Source organism: Giraffa tippelskirchi, chromosome 4 (assembly GCF_054371585.1).
Source record: "Giraffa tippelskirchi isolate mGirTip1 chromosome 4, T2T-mGirTip1v1.2.pri, whole genome shotgun sequence".
Classification (NCBI taxonomy): Eukaryota; Metazoa; Chordata; class Mammalia; order Artiodactyla; family Giraffidae; genus Giraffa; species Giraffa tippelskirchi.
The window spans coordinates 65162564-65183282 of NC_137278.1; the positions used below are offsets into that span (position 1 = coordinate 65162564).

General features: G+C 39.9%; 1 protein-coding gene across 1 annotated transcript in view; it reads right to left on the reverse strand.

Annotated features, from left to right (window-relative positions):
- EML6 (EMAP like 6) overlaps window positions 1-20719 on the reverse strand; it is a 295589-nt gene that overhangs the window by 60861 nt on the left and 214009 nt on the right. Inside the window, exons 25-28 of the mRNA XM_081589485.1 lie at window positions 16461-16549; window positions 11435-11611; window positions 2580-2781; window positions 2344-2485 (exon numbers count right to left, since the gene is read on the reverse strand). Coding sequence (XP_081445611.1) covers window positions 2344-2485; window positions 2580-2781; window positions 11435-11611; window positions 16461-16549 — 610 coding nt within the window. The remainder of the gene's footprint in view (window positions 1-2343; window positions 2486-2579; window positions 2782-11434; window positions 11612-16460; window positions 16550-20719) is intronic.

Sequence of the window (20719 nt, forward strand, 5' to 3'; positions counted from 1 at the left end):
AAGCACAGCACAGCACTAAGTACTAAACTGCCTACCCCTGTATCTCACAACACCATGAAGCATTTTTAGGGTCCTCTCTACCTTTACCTTTCTTGCCGTGTTTAGTCACTCAGTCATGTCCAACTCTTCGCCACCGTTCAGACTGTAGCCTGCCAGACTCCTCTTTCCATGGGATTTTTCAGGCGAGAATATTGGAGTGGGCTGCCATTTCCTTCTCCAGGGGATCTTCCTGACCCAGGGATCGAACCTGCATCTCCTGCGTCTCCTGCACTGCAGGTGGATTCTTTACCCACTGAGCCAACTTTCTTACCTCTTCCTAAACTGGGCAGGTATGAGATTTTTATAGACTTGCCCAAAGAGACAGCAAGACCAAAAGAGGTTCAGGTGAACCTCACTATAGGTTAGAAACTAGCTATAGTGTTTGGATTTAGGAATGTGATTAGATTTCTATGTCTTAGTGGCCAGTCCAAATCTCAGCATGATGAATCACTAGGTTGTAGCAATCAGCCAGAAGCAACCTTGAAATAAGAGCCAAATCAACTCATTTCATAATGTTACATGAAATTGGAGAAGTTGGGTAATGCTTTTTATTTTTTTAAAGAATGTGTAATTTAGGCCAAATGTTTTTTAGAGTGTATTATTTAGGTGTAGGGGGAAGGGCTTCCCTGGTGGCTCAGATGGTAAAGAATCTGCCTGTAATGCGGGAGACTAGGGTTCATCCCTGGGTTAGGAAGATCCCCTGGAGGAGGGCATGGCAACCCATTCCATTATTCTTGCCTGGAGAATCCCCATGGACACAGGAGCCTGGTGGGCTATAGTCCATGGGGTTGCAAAGAACTGGACATGACCGAGGGACTAAGCACAGCACATTTAGGTGGGAGGCTTATTCATGTACTATGTAAAATTTTCTTTATTCTTAGAATTAGGTCCTTTAAAAACATTTCCTCGTTGTGGCCACTAAAAAACCATGTTGCAAGCAAAATAAATTATAATTTACAGATTATTGCAGAAAAATCTCTAAAATTTTTTAATCAAAAGAGAACTGTGAACCCCCCTAGTAACATTTAACAAAGATGATAGGGAAGAATTAGGAATTTTTTGCATCAGTTCAATCTTCTGGCCTGTAGCACACCCACCATTTATCAGGCTTATTTTAATATCTGGCACCGGACTGAAGCAGGAGGGGAAATGCTATTTATTTCTTTGTATTTAAATTTCCAGCTAATAGTAAAAGGTAATAGAGCAGATTTATTAAATATCTGTTACTATTCAGAAAGCCATGAAAGTGAAAGTGTTAGTTGCTCAGTCACGCCCAACTTTTTGTGATCCCACGGACTGCAGCCCACCAGGCTCCTCTGTCCATGGGATTTTCCAGCCAAGGATGCTGGAGTGATTTGCCATTTCCTTCTCCAGGGGATCTTCCCGACTCAGGGATAGAGCCTGGGTCTCCTGCAATGCAGGCAGGTTCTTTATCGACTGAGCTACCAGGGAAGCCATACTAAATGCAAAACAACTTGAATCCTATTTAATAATACATCATGGGACCAGGGTACTTGTGAACACCGAACCTATGTCAATGGAAAGAGCTCACACAGAATTCTTAAATATCTTTGAGATCCATGAAATTCTGTTTACATGTTAGAGTTTTTATTCACTCTTTATCCTCCTTAGTATGAATATGGTAGATTAAGTAATTGTAGTAATTATGAACTTTTTAAAAAAAAGAAATGCTAAAGTGTTTTACCAAGACTTACAATAGAACATCAGAAAGGCCCAAAATAAAAACAGAAACCCTCATTCTACACAGAGGATCCATGGCAACGAAATCACTTTGGTTAGGCCTGGAATGATCAAACAAGCCTGAACAGATCTGGGCGGGTGAAGGCACAGTAAGAGAAGGCACACCAACTAGTATGGTGTAGTGCAGAGACTCTGGCAGAATGGAAGATTATTTTTCACAGCCCACAAGTATTCCTCCAGGACTTTAGAAGCCTGCCTTCCCTTCTACCTCCCAAGTCAGCATGCTCCCCTCTATCAGCCATCAATTCAAGATAGGTTTGGGCTGTCCTGACAACCTCTCTAGGCAAAGGGAAGCCTGGTAGTCTCATCAAATCTCACATCTCATCAAGCCATTTTCCATAAACAACTTCTGCAAACTGTAACCCACCCTTCCCTCATATTGAAGGCTGTGGGAAACTTCCCTCAGTTCAAGCCTGTGTACAGGTGAAGACTCTGTGCATACACAAAAATAAAGACGGGCTTAAGTAGCAACTTTGGGGCAAAGAAAATGCGCTCTGGTTTCAATGAGTTTCTTGTCATCAGGCGTCATAAGTGCAAGCAAACCTGGAGACACCATACCTTTCTTCCACCGAAACTTCTTTCATTTGCTGGTGCGGTTTGGTGCCTTCCATTTCCCTGATGCTCACAGCATAGATCTTGGTGGTGTAATCAATAGCCTTTTCTCTAGCGACGTCACTGTCATAGCCTCAAACGACAGAAAGACACGGGGGGAGAGTTGGTTTGCAATGGTGCAGGAGGGGGTGGAGGAAGGCAGGGTAGGCACGTGACACTGAGCTCACCTCCATCCTCCTCTGCATCGGTGTCCGACTCCTCACTGTCCACCAACTTGCTCTCCTGGGTCCCCACAAACTCCCTCGTCCAGATCATCAGGGCTGTGTCAGCACCGCCCACGGTGAGCAGCACAGAGTCGTTGTGCAGCCATCTCACGTTGGTGACATGGGCGCTGTGCCCCACATACTTCTTAAATCTCGCATGCTGGCCCTGCGATGTCAGAAGACAGCGGTGACCCCACTCGGACTTGGAGTCTCATTATTCTAGTTTCTGGACTATTTCATCCATGTGATTGTCTAGAGAGGCTTCTACAGGATACAAATGAAACAGTTCACATGAGTAGTAATTTCCCTACATTTTTCTAGAGTTTAAACTCCATGAAGGCAGGGACTAGCTCTCTTTCTTCCCTAAAACATCTCCTGCCTCACTGTAAGTTCTCAACAAATAGTCTGTGAGGGAATGAATGAAACGTAAACTACAGAACCTATTTCTGGACACCTGACAAAGTAGCCTAAGAAAGGATAAAAAGCTTGTTTCTGCCTCTCTCAGCTGTCAGACGTCTGTTCTCCACAGGTCTCTAGTGTAAACTCCTGATGGTGAGTCTGGCTGACATTTGAGATCAAAGTGTCTCCCGGGTCATCCCCCTCAGCGCCTTTTTTACCACAGTCCAGGTTGTGAGAGACAGCAAGGGACTTCTTATGATCCTGGGGCAGCAAGGAAGATTTAAAAGCAAAGCAACATTTTCTGTCACGGACACAGGAAACAATTTCTAACACCAGAAACACTCAAGTAAATTGATGTTAAAACAAAGTGAACTCAAAGAGAAAGGAAAAAACAAACAACAAAACTCCCAAAAATAAAGAACACAAACTGAAAAAATACAATCAATAAACAGGTTGACAAGTCACCTTAAAAAAAAAACACACACAAAAAACCAAAGTAAGCTCCTTTTAAACAAATATAACCACCCCCCAAAAGTTCCACAATTAAACAACCTTCAGGTTATATCTGAAAAATAAAATAAAATTAAATCCATATATATTGAACTTATTACAGTAGGTCAAACTTTTAAAAAGCCAAACATAACCAAATAAATAGAACCCAATTTATTAGTCTCTATTGAAAGCTCTTCAGAGTGGCACCCAAGCCACACCACCCCAGTGGGGAAGGCTGAGAGTGAGGTGAGAGCAGCTGTTCATGTCTGGGTAGTCCTGACAAGCAGTGAGAAGCCCAGGCTGGCACCAGAGACCAGCTTCCATTTTCAGGGCATGAGCCACAGCCTGGCAAAAATAGCTTCAGCGGGAGCACCAAGAGAGAGAGAGACTTTCCATCCTCTCAGCGACTCCCAGGAAATACCTTATGCGATGTGGGAAGCCGCATGAGATTTCTGAGGTCATGCAAGGGGCATCAGTGTCTCACATGAAAACTGTATTCAGTCGCTGATAAGAGGCTTCCAGGGAGTTTTGGACGGGCGTGCTGGGAAACCTGAAACCAGCGCAGACGCATGGCAGGAGACACGGGCAGGGCAGGACAGTACGTGACTTTGAAATACTCATGGTCAAGATCTCTGTGTAGTTGGCTGACCCCTACCTGACAGCTGAGTGGAAGTGCCCACCCCTCAGCAGCGTACGGAGTCTAGACAGACAAGGAAGCAAGCAGGCAGGCAGCGTTTCTAGGAAGCCCTCTAGAGCCACTATTTGCTAGACAACAGGCGGAGCAAAGTAAGGATTTCTAAGGAAGCCACTGTGTGACCATGTGAGATCCAGAAGGCATGGAAACAGAGAGGACGGTCAGAGTGGTGACAGCCGTGTGTCCTGAAGGTCTTCCTGCTGGGAGCAGGAAGCGACCCATTTTGATCCACTACAAATGCAAGTTGGTCTCTTGAGAAGCGGAGAAAGTGAAAGAGCTTGAGAAATTCCTCTCTCTACTCCTGCATCTAGATCGAGGAATTCAAAAGGAAAGATATAATGCAAAAAAAAAAAAAAAAAAAAACACTCTAAAATGATCAGAATTAGGCTGCAGGGGAAAAGAAAGTGACACAGAGCAGAAAGAGAAAAGGGAAAAAGTTCTTAGTCACTGAAGTTGTTTAACAAAGCTGAGATTATTCCAGCAGAGATGATTCAAGTTTCTCAGAATAGGAAACCAGGTCCCTGCTCCACAGAACAATGGGAATTCACAGTTACTAGAAGGTTCCAGGAAGCCAGCTGCTTCCCCAGGAGCAGGGTGTTTGGTGGTTCCCTGAGGGCCTATGGACATGGATTTGGGTGGACTCCCTGATGGACAGGGAGGCCCGGCATGCTGCGGTTCATGGGGTCGCAAAGAGTCAGACATGACTGAGCGACTGAACTGAACTGAACTGAGGGCCAATGGGTGGAGCCTCCTGGAGGCCTGGCACAGCTGGGTCAGATGAGCTGTCTTTCTGGGTCATCATGCCAAACTATGCACTTTTGTAACACCCATCAGGACTCATAACCACAATCTCCCTCTTCCACTGAGTCATGAAAGAATAGAGAATCTGAAATATGTCTCCAGAGTGCTTGTTGTTAACTGCTTTTAAGAGGAAATTCATGAGAATCTGATGAAAGCTATGCACCCTTTCCCCATATTTACAACATATTACATATAGTTTCTCTGTCTGTAAAATTCTACATACAAGATTCCTCTTTGATGAATCTTTCTCTAGAGCCTTTGACATTATGAGAAGGACACTTAACAACTTGAGGGTGGATTTTTTGAAACAGTGAATATTTACATTTTAAAAATGTAAGCAACATGATGGTATTTTAGCCTCTCTGATAGAGTGAAGGGGAACAGCTTTGGAAAGGAAGGGAGGTTACGGGAAGCAAATGGACGGTGTTAAAGGACAGCATCAGTTTTTCTGGGACGTGGTTTAAGGTACTGGACAAATGGGTGGCCTCTGACAAAGTAGAGTCTGTTTTATGAACTCTACTTTGGAAACAAATGTGGAAACAATATGATTGTCAATGGACTAGTACCCACAACAAGATTTTAAATTGTAAAAGTGCCTATGTAAGACATGGATAGAAAAAAATGCCTAGAAGAGAGACCTAGTAACTCAAAAGAAAGGAGAACAAGGAAAAGGGTTAAGAAGAAGACATGACATTAGAGTCTAACAAGTGGAACTTGAATTTTGGACAGAGAGCTGTGTGATGATAATATGGTCTTGTAGGCATCACCAAGACTTGATGACATGCTACTCAGTGTGAGAATATTGCAACAGCATGGAGTCTTAGTTTGGTAGGGTTGCCATAAAAAATACCACATGTTGGGTGGCTTACACAACAGAATTTTATTCCACACAGTTCTCCAGGCTGGGAAGTTTAAGACCAAGGTGCCCCCCAGTTTGACTCCTGGTGTGGGCTCTCGCCCGGGCTTGTGGACCCCTTTCTATCTAGAAACTTTCTATCTAGCCTTTCCTCCTCAGTGTGTGTGTGCATGGGGAGAGTGAGTGAGCTCATTGGTGTCTCTTCTTATAAGGACACTAATCTTATCGGATCAGAGACCCACATTTATGACCTCATTTAACCTTAATTATTTCTGTAAATGCCCTCTCTACATATCCGGTCACATTGGATGCTAGGGCTTTAACATAGGAAGTTTAGTGGGGACAAAAACATTCAGTCCGTAACAGATGAAGCGTGGCCAACACACCCAGAGCATTGGAGGAGTGTGACTATGCATCTAGAAATGTTCTCTAGCTTGGGTTCATGATATTGGGAAGGAAAGAGTACCAGGAAATCAGATGGAAAAAAAAAAAAAAGGAGAGAAGTGATACTATCAAAGTGGTTTATATTTGACTGGTTTTCAAATGCTTTTAAATTATGAAACTTCTTCAATCAAATCTTACACAGTAGAACTCAAGAATAAAAAGATAAATAATTCAATTTAAAACAGTGGACAAAAGATTTATACAAACACTTCACAAATGGCCAATAAGCAAACGAAAAATGCTTAGCACAATCAGTCACCAGCGAAACATAAGTTACAAACACAGTAAGATCACACTATCTACTCCTCAAGACAGCTAAATTTTATAAGTCTGACAACGTCAAATTGGCAACTAGAAACCTGACATTTTTAGTGAGAACATAAAATGATACAACCATTTTGGAAAAAGATCTGATCAGTTTCTTCAAAAGAGAAACACATTTTCCCCAATAACACAGAGATTCCACTCCCACATATTTACTTAAAGGAAAGAAAAAAAATGTGTGTCCACATAGATTTGTCCAAAAGTGTTCACTGCAAGTTCATTGTAACCAAACACCGGAAAAGCACGTGTCTACTGATGGCTAGGTGGATAAACAAACTTTGCTATATCCACACAATGGAATTGTACTCAGCTATAAAAAGGAAGCGATAGGATTATTGAGAGTTGGACATGACTTAGTGACAAAACAACAACAACATTGTTACACATGGCATGAAGAAATCTCAGAAACATTATCTGAGTGTAAGAAGCCAGAAATAAAACAGTTCCTGACTGATCATTCCATTTACATGAAGTTCTGAAACAGGGAAAGCTAATCTATGGTAACAAAAACAAAAACATTGGAATAGTTTTTTCATCTGAGGGTGGAGTGGCAGTGTAGAGTACCCCAGAAGTTAGCGTGGGGGGACTTCCTGGGATGATGATACTGTTCTATATTTTGATAGGTGTTTGGATTAAAAGATGCTTGCTCCTTGGAAGAAAAGTTATGGCCAACCTAGACAGCATACTGAAAAGCAGAGACATTACTTTGCCAACAAAGGTCCATCTAGTCAAAGCTACGGTTTTTCCAGTAGTCATGAATGGATGTGAGAGTTGGACTATAAAGAAAGCTGAGCGCAGATGAATTGATGCTTTTGAACTGTGGTGTTGGGGAAGACTCCTGAGAGTCCCTTGGACTGCAAGGAGATCCAACCAGTTCATCCTAAAGGAAATCAGTCCTGAATATTCATCGGAAGGACTGGTGCTGAAGCTGAAACTCCAATACTCTGGCCATCTGATGCAAAGAACTGATTCATTTGAAAAGACCCTGATGCTGAAGAAAGACTGAAGGCGGGAGGAGAAGGGGACAACAGAGGATGAGATGGTTGGATGGCATCACCGACTCAATGGGCATGAGTTTGAGTAAACTCCGGGAGTTGGTGATGGACAGGGAGGCCCAGTGTGCTGCAGTCCATGAGGTCACAACGAGTTGGACATGACTGAGCGAAGGAACTGACGGACTGACTTGGATAATTCAGGTGTATGTGTTTGTCAAAGTTCATCATAAGGAACCTTAAAACTGGTGCATCTCAACTATTCATAAAATTTACTTAAAAAAAAACTAAAAAAATGAACTCTAGTTAATGATATGCAAATTGAAACAATTAGGGGTAAGTATCCTGACGTCACCAATTTACTTCGAATCACAAAATCTAAGTGGTGGGTTTCTAGGAATTCACTCTATCATTCTTTCAGCTTTCCTGTATGCTCGAAAATTTTCACAACAAAATCTTGGGGAAAATCTTACACAGAAGCTCAATGTATAAAAGGCAAAAACATAGAGTGTCTCTGGAGAAGGAGGGGAGCCCCAGTGTCCTTCCAGTTGCCCCCCAGCCCCCCCTGTTTCTTGGGGCTGTCCATAAGGAGTCTTCCAGAACTCCAGGAGTTGGAGGAACACACCTCAAAATTATTGCGGGAGACAGCCTTCCTGGTCACACTAGGGATGTGGGTGATGAGCTCCCAAGAGGAACAATAAATCTGGCTCAGGAGCACAGTGAAATAGTATCATGAGGATTTCAGGTATCTAAACACCTGCCCAGACCTCAGTCCACTAAAACCAGGGTAGCACTAACTTGACTTCTCCTGCTGGCAGTCTCATTTCAAAAAATGTAGAAGTAGCAAGGGAAACTGCTACATAGAACTGAACTCTTATCAAATAGAAAGGGCTGGTAGGTGATAGTAACGTGGTGAATCACTGGGAGAAGGCTACCAAGTGGCTTCTCAATGGACAATGAAAGGAGCACAGGGCATAATCAGAAGTGTATATTAGAAAAGGCTCCCCAAAATGATAATCTGAGGAGACATTAACAAATGAAGAAGGAAAGAAGAAGGCATGTAAAGAAACCAAAGTGGCTGAAGAGGGAGTTGATGTATTCAGGTTTTAAATGTACAAGTAACAGAAGCAGGAGCAAATAACCAGGGATGAATACAAAAATATTCTACAGACAACTTTAGTACAGTTTCAGAAATGCAAAAATAAAAAGCTAAGACACCTCGAAAGGATTTTAAAGATATATTTAGGGCTAGAAGAAAAAGAGAAGAGTTAGGAACACTGCTTACATCAGATGGCTTAACATTGGGAGCAGATTTAATGATCGCCTCTATTAAAGCGGATGCTCCTCAAACCAGAGAGGTCCAAACAGAGCTCATGTCCTTGAGTGCAGACACCTTCAAATGTAATTACAGAAATAAGGTCAGTAATGGTTGAGAGTTTGGAAGCCAGGAGAAGTGGCATTCAAAAAAAAAAAGTTCCCAAACCCAAAAGGGAAAACACGTTGGACTCTGGCACATACTGACTCATGAGTTGATGCAATCCCTGGAAAATTCTAGGGTGAATTATTACACAGAAGGTTGATAAGCACTTGGAAAAGTAATGATGACTAGGCAACAACAGGAGTTCACAGTGAACTGATTGCATATCTTTTATTGGTTGGTTTGTTTAGGAGAGATTAAAAATACCAGAGACATAATCTGGCTTTCAGCAAGATATCTGCTAAGTTTTAATGATATCTTATCAGACTAGAGATAGAAATATGAGCTCCATGATGGCATGGTCAGACAGATTTAAATGCCTGTTACTAATATGTATGTATTAAGTAACAGAATGCCAAATTGAAGGGGGGCTCTTGGTGGTGGTATTTGGTTGTTCTAGTCTTTTTTTTTCTTCTATGATTTGGAACTCACACTCCTGAAATCAGAGAATGATGTGATGCTGAAAGGGAAAGTAAATAAACACTTTGGAAAGGTATTTCAAATGTTGATAGGTTGAAACATAAACAAGATATGTTTATGTGGGAAAATAAACAAGATAAATCTTATTTGGTACAAATATAAAGCTGTGTACTCAGATTTTAGAACATCAGTTGTGTAAGTCCAAGAAGGGGGATAACCTTACCATTTTGGGGAATAATATCTGTGATTCAATTGTTTGGTATGGTAGCCAAAAGAGCTGATGCCATCTTTGTTTGATTAAATACAAAAATAAAGTCAAAACAAGAAGATAAGAGTCCTACTGAGATGAACCCTGAGCTGATCAGACTGCATCTGAAGCACTTTGGGTTTTTTTTAATTTTTATTTTATATTGGAGTTCAGTTGATAACAATGTTGTTTTAGTTTTAGGTGTACAGCCACTATGGAGAACAATATGGAGTTTCCTTAAGGAACTAAAAATAGAGCTACCATATGATTCAGCAATCCTACTCCTTGGCATATATCCGAAGAAAAATATGGTTTGAAAGGATGAGTACAACCCAGTGTTCAATGCAGCACTATTTACAATAGCAAAGACATGGAAACAACTTAAATGTCCATCAACAGATGATGGATAAAGAAGATGTGGCTCATATATACAATGGCATTTCACTCAGCCATTGCAAAGAATGAAATAATGTCATTTGCAGCAACCTGGATGGACCTGAATTTGGTCCTAGAGGAGTTACTTTGAAATGGAATTGAAATGGATAAGGGAGATTAAGAGTTACAAAATAAATGAGTCATGAGGATGAAATGAGCAGAGTGGGGGAAGATAGTCAATAATAACATAATATCTGAACTAACACAGTGTTGTAAGTCAACTATACTTCAAAACAAACAAATGAATAAACTCTCAGAAAAAGAGACCAGTTTGTAGTTATCAGAAGCGAGGGGTGTGGGAGGACTAGATAAAGGCAGTGAAAAGGTACAAACTTCCAGTTAGAAGATAAATAAATATCAGGGATGCAATATTATGCTAATTCTGCTGTATATTATGATGAAAGTTGTTAATAGAATAAATCCTAAGAGTTCTCATCACAAGAAAAAACATTTTCTTTTTCTGTTGTTTTGTCGCTGTTTAGATGACAGATGTTCACTAATCTTATGGTGATAATCATTTCATAAGGTATGTAAGTTAAATTATAAGTACACCTTAAACTTATACAGTGCTGTATGTCAGTTATATCACAATAAAACTAAAAGAAGAAACAACAAAAAATTTAATGGAATTGATAAAACAGAGGAGGAGACAGCTAGACACCTTGTTACTGAAGGAACTGGATGTTTTGACAGGAGAAAATGAGACTTCAGGGGGTCAAATACAATCTTCCCACACATGAAGGCCATCAGAAGACTGGACTTATTCAACAACAATTCAGAAGGTAGAACTTTGGCTAAAGGAAAACAAAAATCAGCTCTATCTAGCGCAAAGCATTTTAACAATGGAGTGATTTAAAAATGAATTGTGCTACTTTGTGCAGTAGTAAATTCTTCATCTCTAGAAGTAGGCTAGTAAAAGTGCCAGTCCAAGTTGTAAAGAAAATTCTTACTTTGCAGTTCATGAGATGTTGGATTTGATGTCCACTAACAGACTTTCAGGGAAGAATTCTACACCATGAGACTCTGACTCAAATTAGTAAACATAAGGTCACCAAGGTTTCCATTGGCATAAATAACCATGATGTAGACAACTGTACAACTGCAAATGTAAATAACTGTAGGTAACAATATTGATTGCTTATTCCTTTGATATTTAAAAATCCACTTAAATACAATAGATATATTTGGGGTTATTATTTGAAACTAAGCAAATACATACAGTAAACATGCCATATTACCTTGACAGGGTATGAGAAAAGCTTAATGAAACCAAAATCATCTCCTGTGGCTAAGAGGGAACAGTCTTTGGTGAGGCTGGCAGCATTTACGTCAGTCACATCGCTGTGCACTGGCCAGATGCCCTCACAGGTGGGCCCCAGCACACAGGTCCACGTGTCCCACTCTATCTTCTCAATCTTGAAAAGAAGGAAAATTAATGTATTTTGTACAACCCAGAGATCTTTTTGTTTTATTTAAAAGAAACAAATTGAGGCTGAATAGTTCTAAACGATGACTTTGCTAACACCAGGTATTTTGTAGGCTGCAGTGCCTAAAATTCTCAGCTGCATTTTTAAAGTGGCATATATGTCTTGATAAATCAACACTGTAGTCAAACCTCCATATATTCTCCCCTAGATAAAATGAACACATTTGAATTGTGGACATCTGACAATAACAAAGGTTTTTAATTCTCACCTAGATATTTATCACTGTGTATGCCATAAGCTGAGGCTTCCCTGGTGGCTCAGACGGTAAAGAATCTGCCTGCAATGTGGGAGACCCAGGGTTGATCCCTGGGCTGGGAAGATCCCCTGGAGAAAGGAATGGCTACCCACTCCAGTATTCTTGCCTAGAGAATTGCATGGACAAAGGAGCTTGGCAGGCTACAGCCCATGGGGTCGCAAAGAGTCATGAAATTAAAAGACACGAAGCTGTGAAATTAAAAGTCATGAAATTAAAAGAGCCATGAAATTAAGACACTTGCACCTTGAAAGGAAAGCTATGACAAACCTAGACAGAGCATTAAAAAGCAAAGCCATCACTTTGCTGACAAGGTCCATATAGTCAAAGCTATAGTTTTTCCAGCAGTCATGTATAGAGTTGAGAGTTGGACCATAACAAAGGCTGAGTGCTGAAGAATTGATGCTTTTGAACTGTAGTGCTGGAGAAGACTCTTGAGAGTCCCTTGGACTGCAAGGAGATCCAACCAGTCAATCCTAAAGGAGATCAGTCCTGAATATTCATTGGAAGGACTGATGCTGAAGCTCCAATACATTGACCACCTGATGCGAAGAGCTGACTCATTAGAAAAGACCCTGATGCTAGGAAAGACTGACAGCAAAAGGAGAAGGGGATGACAGAGGATGAGGCATCACTGACTCAATGGACATGAGTTTGAGCAAACTCTGGGAGATAGCGAAGGACAGGGAAGCCTGGCGTGCTGGAGTCCATGGGGTCACAAAGAGTCAGACATGACTTAGCAACTGAACAAACACCAAAATGCCATAAGCTAGATCAGGGTTTCTCAGCATCAGCTCTATTGACATTTCAGGCTAGATAATTATGTGTGCTCAGGGGCTGTCCTGCCCGTTTAGCAGCATCCCTGTCCTCTACCCACTGGATGCCAGTAGCACCACCTCCCCAGGTTGTCCCCAGACATTGTCAAATATCCCTGGGAGAGAGGGCAAATGGAACTCAACTGAGAACCACTGAGCTAGATTGATCAATGGGGCTGATCATTTAGCAAAGTATTTTAAAAAGGCACAGGACAGAACTTTTTAAAGGACTGCTTCCTTGGAGGAAAGAGCAATAAGATTCTGCAGCTAGCTTAATATTCTTTATGCTCTAGAGAGACCATCTTAAAAACTGGAAGAAATGTTCATGCTCTATTGCATGAATATATGTTTTATCCTTTAAGACTGTTTTATCTGAAATTCACAGACAGGAAGCTTCACAATTCAAATATGTTTAATTCTGACAAAATCAAGGTTTTTCTCTTTTTTAAAAAAGAAAACAATAACAGTACCACCACCACTGTGGATTAGACTTTCCCAGGGGAATATGATTTTATTTACTTTCATTCAAGACCTACTAGTGTACCTTAACAGTACAGTTTCTATGCACAAGCACTTTGAAGCACTGTTTAAAAAGCTATAAAAACTCATTAGAGAGCTGTAGCTAAAATGAAAGGCCAGATTGCTCTCTGTGGATCTGGAAGCTGCTTGGCACGTTGTTAATGTACCTCACCTTCCCTTTCTGTTGTTTTCTGCTTGGCACCATTGCCTGGGAGGGAAATGACAAACAAGATGCAGCTAGGATTTGAGTCACCATGTGAGGAGGTGCTATACATATTTTAGTCACTGAAATTTCTTCTCATTTAATATTCTGTGTTTCTTCTGGACACATGCAGAATTGGAACCAAAAACAGAGGTTCACCCAGTGAGTTTGGGTGCTCAGGCAAGGCCACAGACCGAGGTGATGTGAGGTGGATCCCCCATAACCACCTCAGTCTTCTGAGCTGCAAGTGGAGTCTCCCCAACTCCTTAAGACATCCTCAACTGACCTTCACAGGAAGAGAAGCAGGGAACCCCCCACTCTGGTTCCATAAATGGGCTTCTGGTCACTGACTCCCTTATAGATACGAGATTTCATTTCTGACACCCTCCTTGGGTGGCACCTTTCCTGGTCTCATTATACAGGGAGGAATGGGAGTGAGCTGGTCTTGCTCACCCTATAGTCACCCCAACAGAACACCCTTGGCCAGATCTGAACACTGTGCTGTCCGGGGGAGGCATATGTCTAACTTGTCAGAAGCTATAGAAACTGCATTTATATGGAGCATTAAAGAATGTGTATAGTCAGACACATGCTGTCCTTTTCCAGATAATCATTTTGGAAAGCCAAGTATACATATAAAGCAAGTACATACATATTATTATGTTAGTCACCATTTTTTACCCCAAACAATAAAACCCAGACTAAACACGTTTTATTTCCAATAACTTAATAAATTTTCTAAAATATTAATACATGAAATTCACACATGTAACTGTTAGGCATTGCTGTGTAACAATCCCCCAATCACAGTGACAGACAAAAATAGTCAAATCTCATTCAGGAGTCTGCATGTCTGTTGCATGGCTCAGCTTCAGGCTGCAAGTCTGCAAGTCAGCTGGAATGGCTCTGCAATATGTGAATGCAGCCCAGGACCCAAAGAAGAAAAAAAAAAAGAATGTGTATATATACGTGTAACGTTGAGTTACATAATATGAGTCACTTTGCTGTATAGCAGAAACTAACACAACACTGCGAATCAATTATACTTCAATAAAATAAATTTAAAAAAGAATGATCCTTGTAACCAACAAAACCCAAAACGGGTAAATAAACTTGTTAAACACCCTGGAATTTAGACAGAAGGAGAGCCCTCCAAGGGTGTCTCCCATAGCACCTTGCCCCAGGCAGGTATGTCATGATCATCACTGCTTTGCAGAGGAGGCAACTGGAGCCCAAGGAGAGGTGAGTCATTTAAATCCCGGCCTGCTTAGCAAGCAGAGGGGAAGTCGAGCTCTAAGGAGTTGGGCTCCTAGGATAGAGCTGCCTTAACTGCACCATGCTGCATTGGATGTATATAAATGGACATTTTAATAGTTGTCATAGTTAAAAATTTGCTGGGTAATGTGTTAGTTTCACCATGACTATTTCTTTTAAAAAAATCTTTTTTGCAAAGGAGATTTTCAAAATCCTTCATACTTAATTGAGGGGCCTGATAACATTGCTAAGTAAAAGGATGAGCTACCTCTAGAAGTATTTTTTAATCTAAAGTTGCTCATCTGTCCCAAGTTGACCTCATCCTTCCTCCACCACATGGTTTGACTGCATCTTATTTTAGAAAACTTATTTGGGGCACTAGAACTGGAAGGGAAACTACAGGTAAAGTGATATAAAATGACGCTGCATGGTCTAGGCTGTGGAGTGACACACAGACCCCTCTAGGCTGGGACCAAAGCTCCGTGGTCCTTTTACTTTCTTAGAGCCTTAATTTCCCTCTCTGTAAATGAGATTGACAACTATCACACACCCGCCTGATTCATAGTAGGTACACCACTCTCTGAGGATTGGAATATAGGTATACGAAGTGCCTGGAACAGTGCAGATATTCAGTGAAGGAATGGCATACTTCAAGATATCCCTTACTCAAGGCTATTAAAGTTTCCCCATATAAAAAAGTTAAAGTAAAGATTGATCAAAGGTAAATAAACTGGAGTTTGGGAGTGAGATTAATCGATCCATTAACAATTTCCATTAATACAATGCTATCATCTGTAACCACTTGGGTGTCTCATGTACTGCACATATATTTCCTTTAGAAACAGTTAAAATATTATGAATGAACAGAAGTCCAGAAGTACATTAAAATACTGGGATAGTTTATACTGCTAGCTAACTGACGCTAGAGAGTGGAAGATGCCTGTCCCTCGGTGGCATACCCTTGACCCTTTTTCCTCTAAAGAAGCAATATTTCCTTTTCTTTCATCAAAGGTTACATAGTGAAAAAACAAGTTAGAATGTCTCCTGGGACTAAAAGGATGTCCTTAGTGCTCCATCAGGCAATGACCTTTTTGGCCAACAGGGTTTACTGTGCAGAAGCACTGTGCAGACTGAGAGACTAAAGCAGCCAAGCCTTTAGGAAGAGATTTCAGGAGGCTGTTAGTTCATGGATTCAAAAATTTTGTCTAGGATGTGATTTCAGCAATTAAAAAATGATGTATGCGGATAGAAGCATGAGGAAAATATGGGAAAAGGCAACAGCTTGCTACATTAGGATGGTCAGGTTGTGGATGGTTTTATTTTGAAAAATAATTTCTCTTATTGTTGCAAAAGATATTGTTTACTATTGCAAACAGTAACCACTGAGAAAACATGTTTCAGAATTTTATGTTCCTAAAAAGCTTTGCACAAAATGACAGAACATGTGGAACAGGAAAAGTAATATGTAGCATTCAAATTGTTAGCTCAGTCATTGTCTTCTGGCAGAGAAAAATTAAGTAGAACACCAATTAGAGATTGCTATGTCAGTGGCACAGTAAATCCATACCTCCTCAGAAAGTAGGAAACCAGGATAAGCAGTCAGATTTAAGAAATGGTCAAGCCTGAAAGACACACAACTATAACTCATTTTAGTGAATAGTAATGATAGGTTTTACTTAAATGCACATAGTAAATCATGAACTATTTTTTAAAAGCTTTGTGCGTGATTGTTACCTCGGAAGGTCTTATTATATGCCGTTTGCCTCTTGGGGCTTCAAAGAAGAGTTGTTCTTTGGCACCTGAATTAACTTGCAGTAATTTTCCTGTTATGATAGAATAAAGCAGGAGACAATTAACCTCTGCATTTATCTTTTAGTGATAAAATGAACATGATTGCAACCATTTGATATCTTCATTCATTTTAATCAAAGTCTCATAATTTGAGTAAATATATGCTGAATGATCCAGAATGTATGTAAAGACAATTACATGGCACGGTAGAAACTCCAAAGCTATGATTTTTAAACATATGAACCTCATAAAACCTCACCTTGAACATCCTTCAAAAAGAGAAGAATCGAGTTGCTACTTTAATCTGCTGCACCGGCTATTTTTCCAAAGCCAGACAAAATCTAACTTATGCTCTTTTCCCCTGTTGCTTCCTAGCACAGAAATCTAGTAAAAGCAAACTGCATTGGCAAGAATTATGACACCAGAAGCAAAGACCCTGTAAGAGTTTGTGTTTACTAAGATATAAATTCCAGATTTGCCATTTAACATTTAGAAACAGGAAGACAAGGACATATAAAACAAACTGTAAATGCTCATTCCATTCTTCCCTTCCTTTTTTACTTGAAAATATGTGAAGAAATCCAAGACTTTTCCCAAAACAAAATGTTGAGCAAAAATAGTCTTTCGGTCTGATGTAAAATCTTGGATTTTAATCTTGGATTCATTTCGATTAATGTTGAAAAGATTAGATTTCTTAATTCTCTTCCTACCACATCAATGATTCTTTATGGCTTGAAAATTTAAATGACCCAAAAGATATACTTTTGAGTATTTTTTTCAGCATTTTTTTAAACGATGGAAAATCTCAAACACATATGGAAGTAATGGTATAAAAAAACCCCTAGAGAGCTAATGTCCAGCCTCAATGGTTATTACCACATGGCTGGCCCTGTTTCAGGAGTCTCCACTCATTCTCTCACCCCAGAGTACTTCGAAGCAAATGTCAGATATCCTAACATTTTATCTGCAAGTAATTTAGTGTGTATATATATATATATATATATATACACACACACACGTGTGTGTATGTGTGTGTGTGTATATACATACTAGCATGTCCTCACCCCCTTTCTTCCATAACTTAAAAAAATTTTTTTTAATTTTATTTTTTTTTATTTTTTTTATTTTTTTTTTGTAGGCAAAATAATTTTTGTTTAAAAAAGCAACCTAATATTTTTTTATTATTAATTTATTTTAGTTGGAGGCTAATTACTTTACAATATTGTAGTGGGTTTTGCCATACATTGATATGAATCAGCCATGGGTGTACATGTGTTCCCCATCCTGAACTCCCCCCCCTCATCCCATCCCTCTGGGTCATACCAGTGCACCAGCCCTGAGCACTTGTCTCATGCATCGAACCTGGACTGGCGATCTGTTTCACATATGATAATGTACATGTTTCAATGCTATTCTCTCAGATCATCCCATCCTCGCCTTCTCCCACAGAGTCGAAAAGACTGTTTTATACATCTGTGTCTCTTCTTCTGTCTCGCATATAGGGTTATCGTTATCATCTTTCTAAATTCCATATATATGCGTCAGTATACTGTATTGGCAGAGAAGGCAATGGCACCCCACTCCAGTACTCTTGCCTGGAAAATCCCATGGATGGAGGAGCCTGGTAGGCTGCAATCCATGGGGTCGCACAGAGTTGGACACGACTGAAGCAACTTAGCAGCAGCAGCAGCAGCATACTGTATTGGTGTTTTTCTTTCTGGCTTACTTCACTCTGTATAATGGGCTCCAGTTTCATCCACCTCATTAGAACTGGTTCAAATGTATTCTTTTTAATGGCTGAGTAATATTCCATTGTGTATATGTACCACAGCTTTCTTATCCATTCGTCTGCTGATGGACATCTAGGTTGTTTCCATGTCCTGGCTATTATAAACAGTGCTGTGATGAACATTGGGGTACACATGTCTCTTTCAATTCTGGTTTCCTCAGTGTGTATGCCCAGCAGTGGGATTGCTGGGTCATATGGCAGTTCTATTTCCAGTTTTTTAAGGAATCTCCACACTGTTCTCCATAGTGGCTGTACTAGTTTGCATTCCCACCAACAGTGTAAGAGGGTTCCCTTTTCTCCACACCCTCTCCAGCATTTATTGCTTGTAGACTTTTGGATAGCAGCCATTCTGACTGGCGTGAAATGGTACCTCATTGTGGTTTTGATTTGCATTTCTCTAATAATGAGTGATGTTGAGCATCTTTTCATGTGTTTGTTAGCCATCTGTATGTCTTCTTTGGAGAAATGTCTGTTTAGTTCTTTGGCCCAGTTTTTGATTGGGTCATTTATTTTTCTGGAATTGAGCTGCAGGAGCTGCTTGTATATTTTTGAGGTTAATTCTTTGTCCGTTGCTTCGTTTGCTATTATTTTCTCCCATTCTGAAGGCTGTCTTTTCACCTTGCTTATAGTTTCCCTTGTTGTGCAAAAGCTTTTAAGTTTAATTAGGTACCGTTTATTTTTGCTTTTATTTCCAATATTCTGGGAGGTGGGTCATAGAGGATCCTGCTGTGATTTATGTCGGAGAGTGTTTTGCCTATGTTTTCCTCTAGGAGTTTTATAGTTTCTGGTCTTACATTTAGATCTTTAATCCATTTTGAGTTTATTTTTGGGTATGGTGTTAGAAAGTGTTCTAGTTTCATTCTTTTACAAGTGGTTGACCAGTTTTCCCAGCACCACTTGTTAAAGAGATTGTCTTTTCTTCATTGTATATTCTTGCCTCCTTTGTTGAAGATAAGGTGCCCACAGGTACGTGGATTTATCTCTGAGCTTTCTATTTTGTTCCATTGATCTATATTTCTGTCTTTGTGCCAGTACCATACTGTCTTGATGACTGTGGCTTTGTAGTAGAGCCTGAAGTCAGGCAGGTTGATTCCTCCAGTTCCACTCTTCTTTCTCAAGATTGCTTTGGCTATTAGAGGTTTTTTGTATTTCCATACAAATTGTGAAATTATTTGTTCTAGTTCTCTGAAAAATACTGTTGGTAGCTTGATAGGGATTGCATTGAATCTATAGATTACTTTGGGTAGTATACTCATTTTCACTATACTGATTCTTCTGATCCATGAACACAGTATATTTCTCCATTTGTGTCCTCTTTGATTTCTTTCATCAGTGTTTTATAGTTTTCTATGTATAGGTCTTTTGTTTCTTTAGGTAGATATATTCCTAAGTATTTTATTCTTTTTGTTGCAATGGTGAATGGTATTGTTTCCTTAATTTCTCTTTCTGTTTTCTCATGGTTAGTGTATAGGAATGCAAGGGATTTCTGCGTGTTAATTTTATATCCTGCAACTTTACTATATTCATTGATTAGCTCGAGTAATTTTCTGGTAGGGTCTTTAGGGTTTTCTATGTAGAGGATCATGTCATCTGCAAACAGTGAGAGTTTTACTTCTTCTTTTCCTATATGGATTCCTTTTATTTCTTTTTCTGCTCCGATTGCTGTGGCCAAAACTTCCAAAACTATGTTGAATAGTAGTGGTGAGAGTGGGCACCCTTGCCTTGTTGCTGACTTTAGGGGAAATACTTTCAGTTCTTCACCATTGAGGATAATGTTTGCTGTGGGTTTGCTATAGCTTTTATTATGTTGAGGTACGTTCCTTCTATTCCTGCTTTCTGGAGAGTTTTTATCATAAATGGATGTTGAATTTTGTCAAAGGCTTTTTCTGCATCTATTGAGATAATCATATGGTTTTTATCTTTCAATTTGTTAATGTGGTGTATTACATTGATTGATTTACAGATATTAAAGAATCCTTGCATTCCTGGGATAAAGCCCACTTGGTCATGATGTATGATCTTTTTAATATGTTGTTGGATTCTGTTTGCTAGAATTTTGTTAAGGATTTTTGCATCTATGTTCATCAGTGATATTGGCCTGTAGTTTTCTTTATTTGTGGCATCTTTGTCTGGTTTTGGAATTAGGGTGATGGTGGCCTCATTGAATGAGTTTGGAAGTTTACCTTCTGCAATTTTCTGGAAGAGTTTGAGTAAGATAGGTATTAGTTCTTCTCTAAATTTTTGGTAGAATTCAGCTGTGAAGCCATCTGGTCCTGGGCTTTTGTTTGCTGGAAGATTTCTGATTACAGTTTTGATTTCTGTGCTTGTGATGGGTCTGCTAAGATCTTCTATTTCTTCCTGGTTCAGTTTTGGAAAGTTATACTTTTCTAACTCTTTTATATCTAGTAGTCTT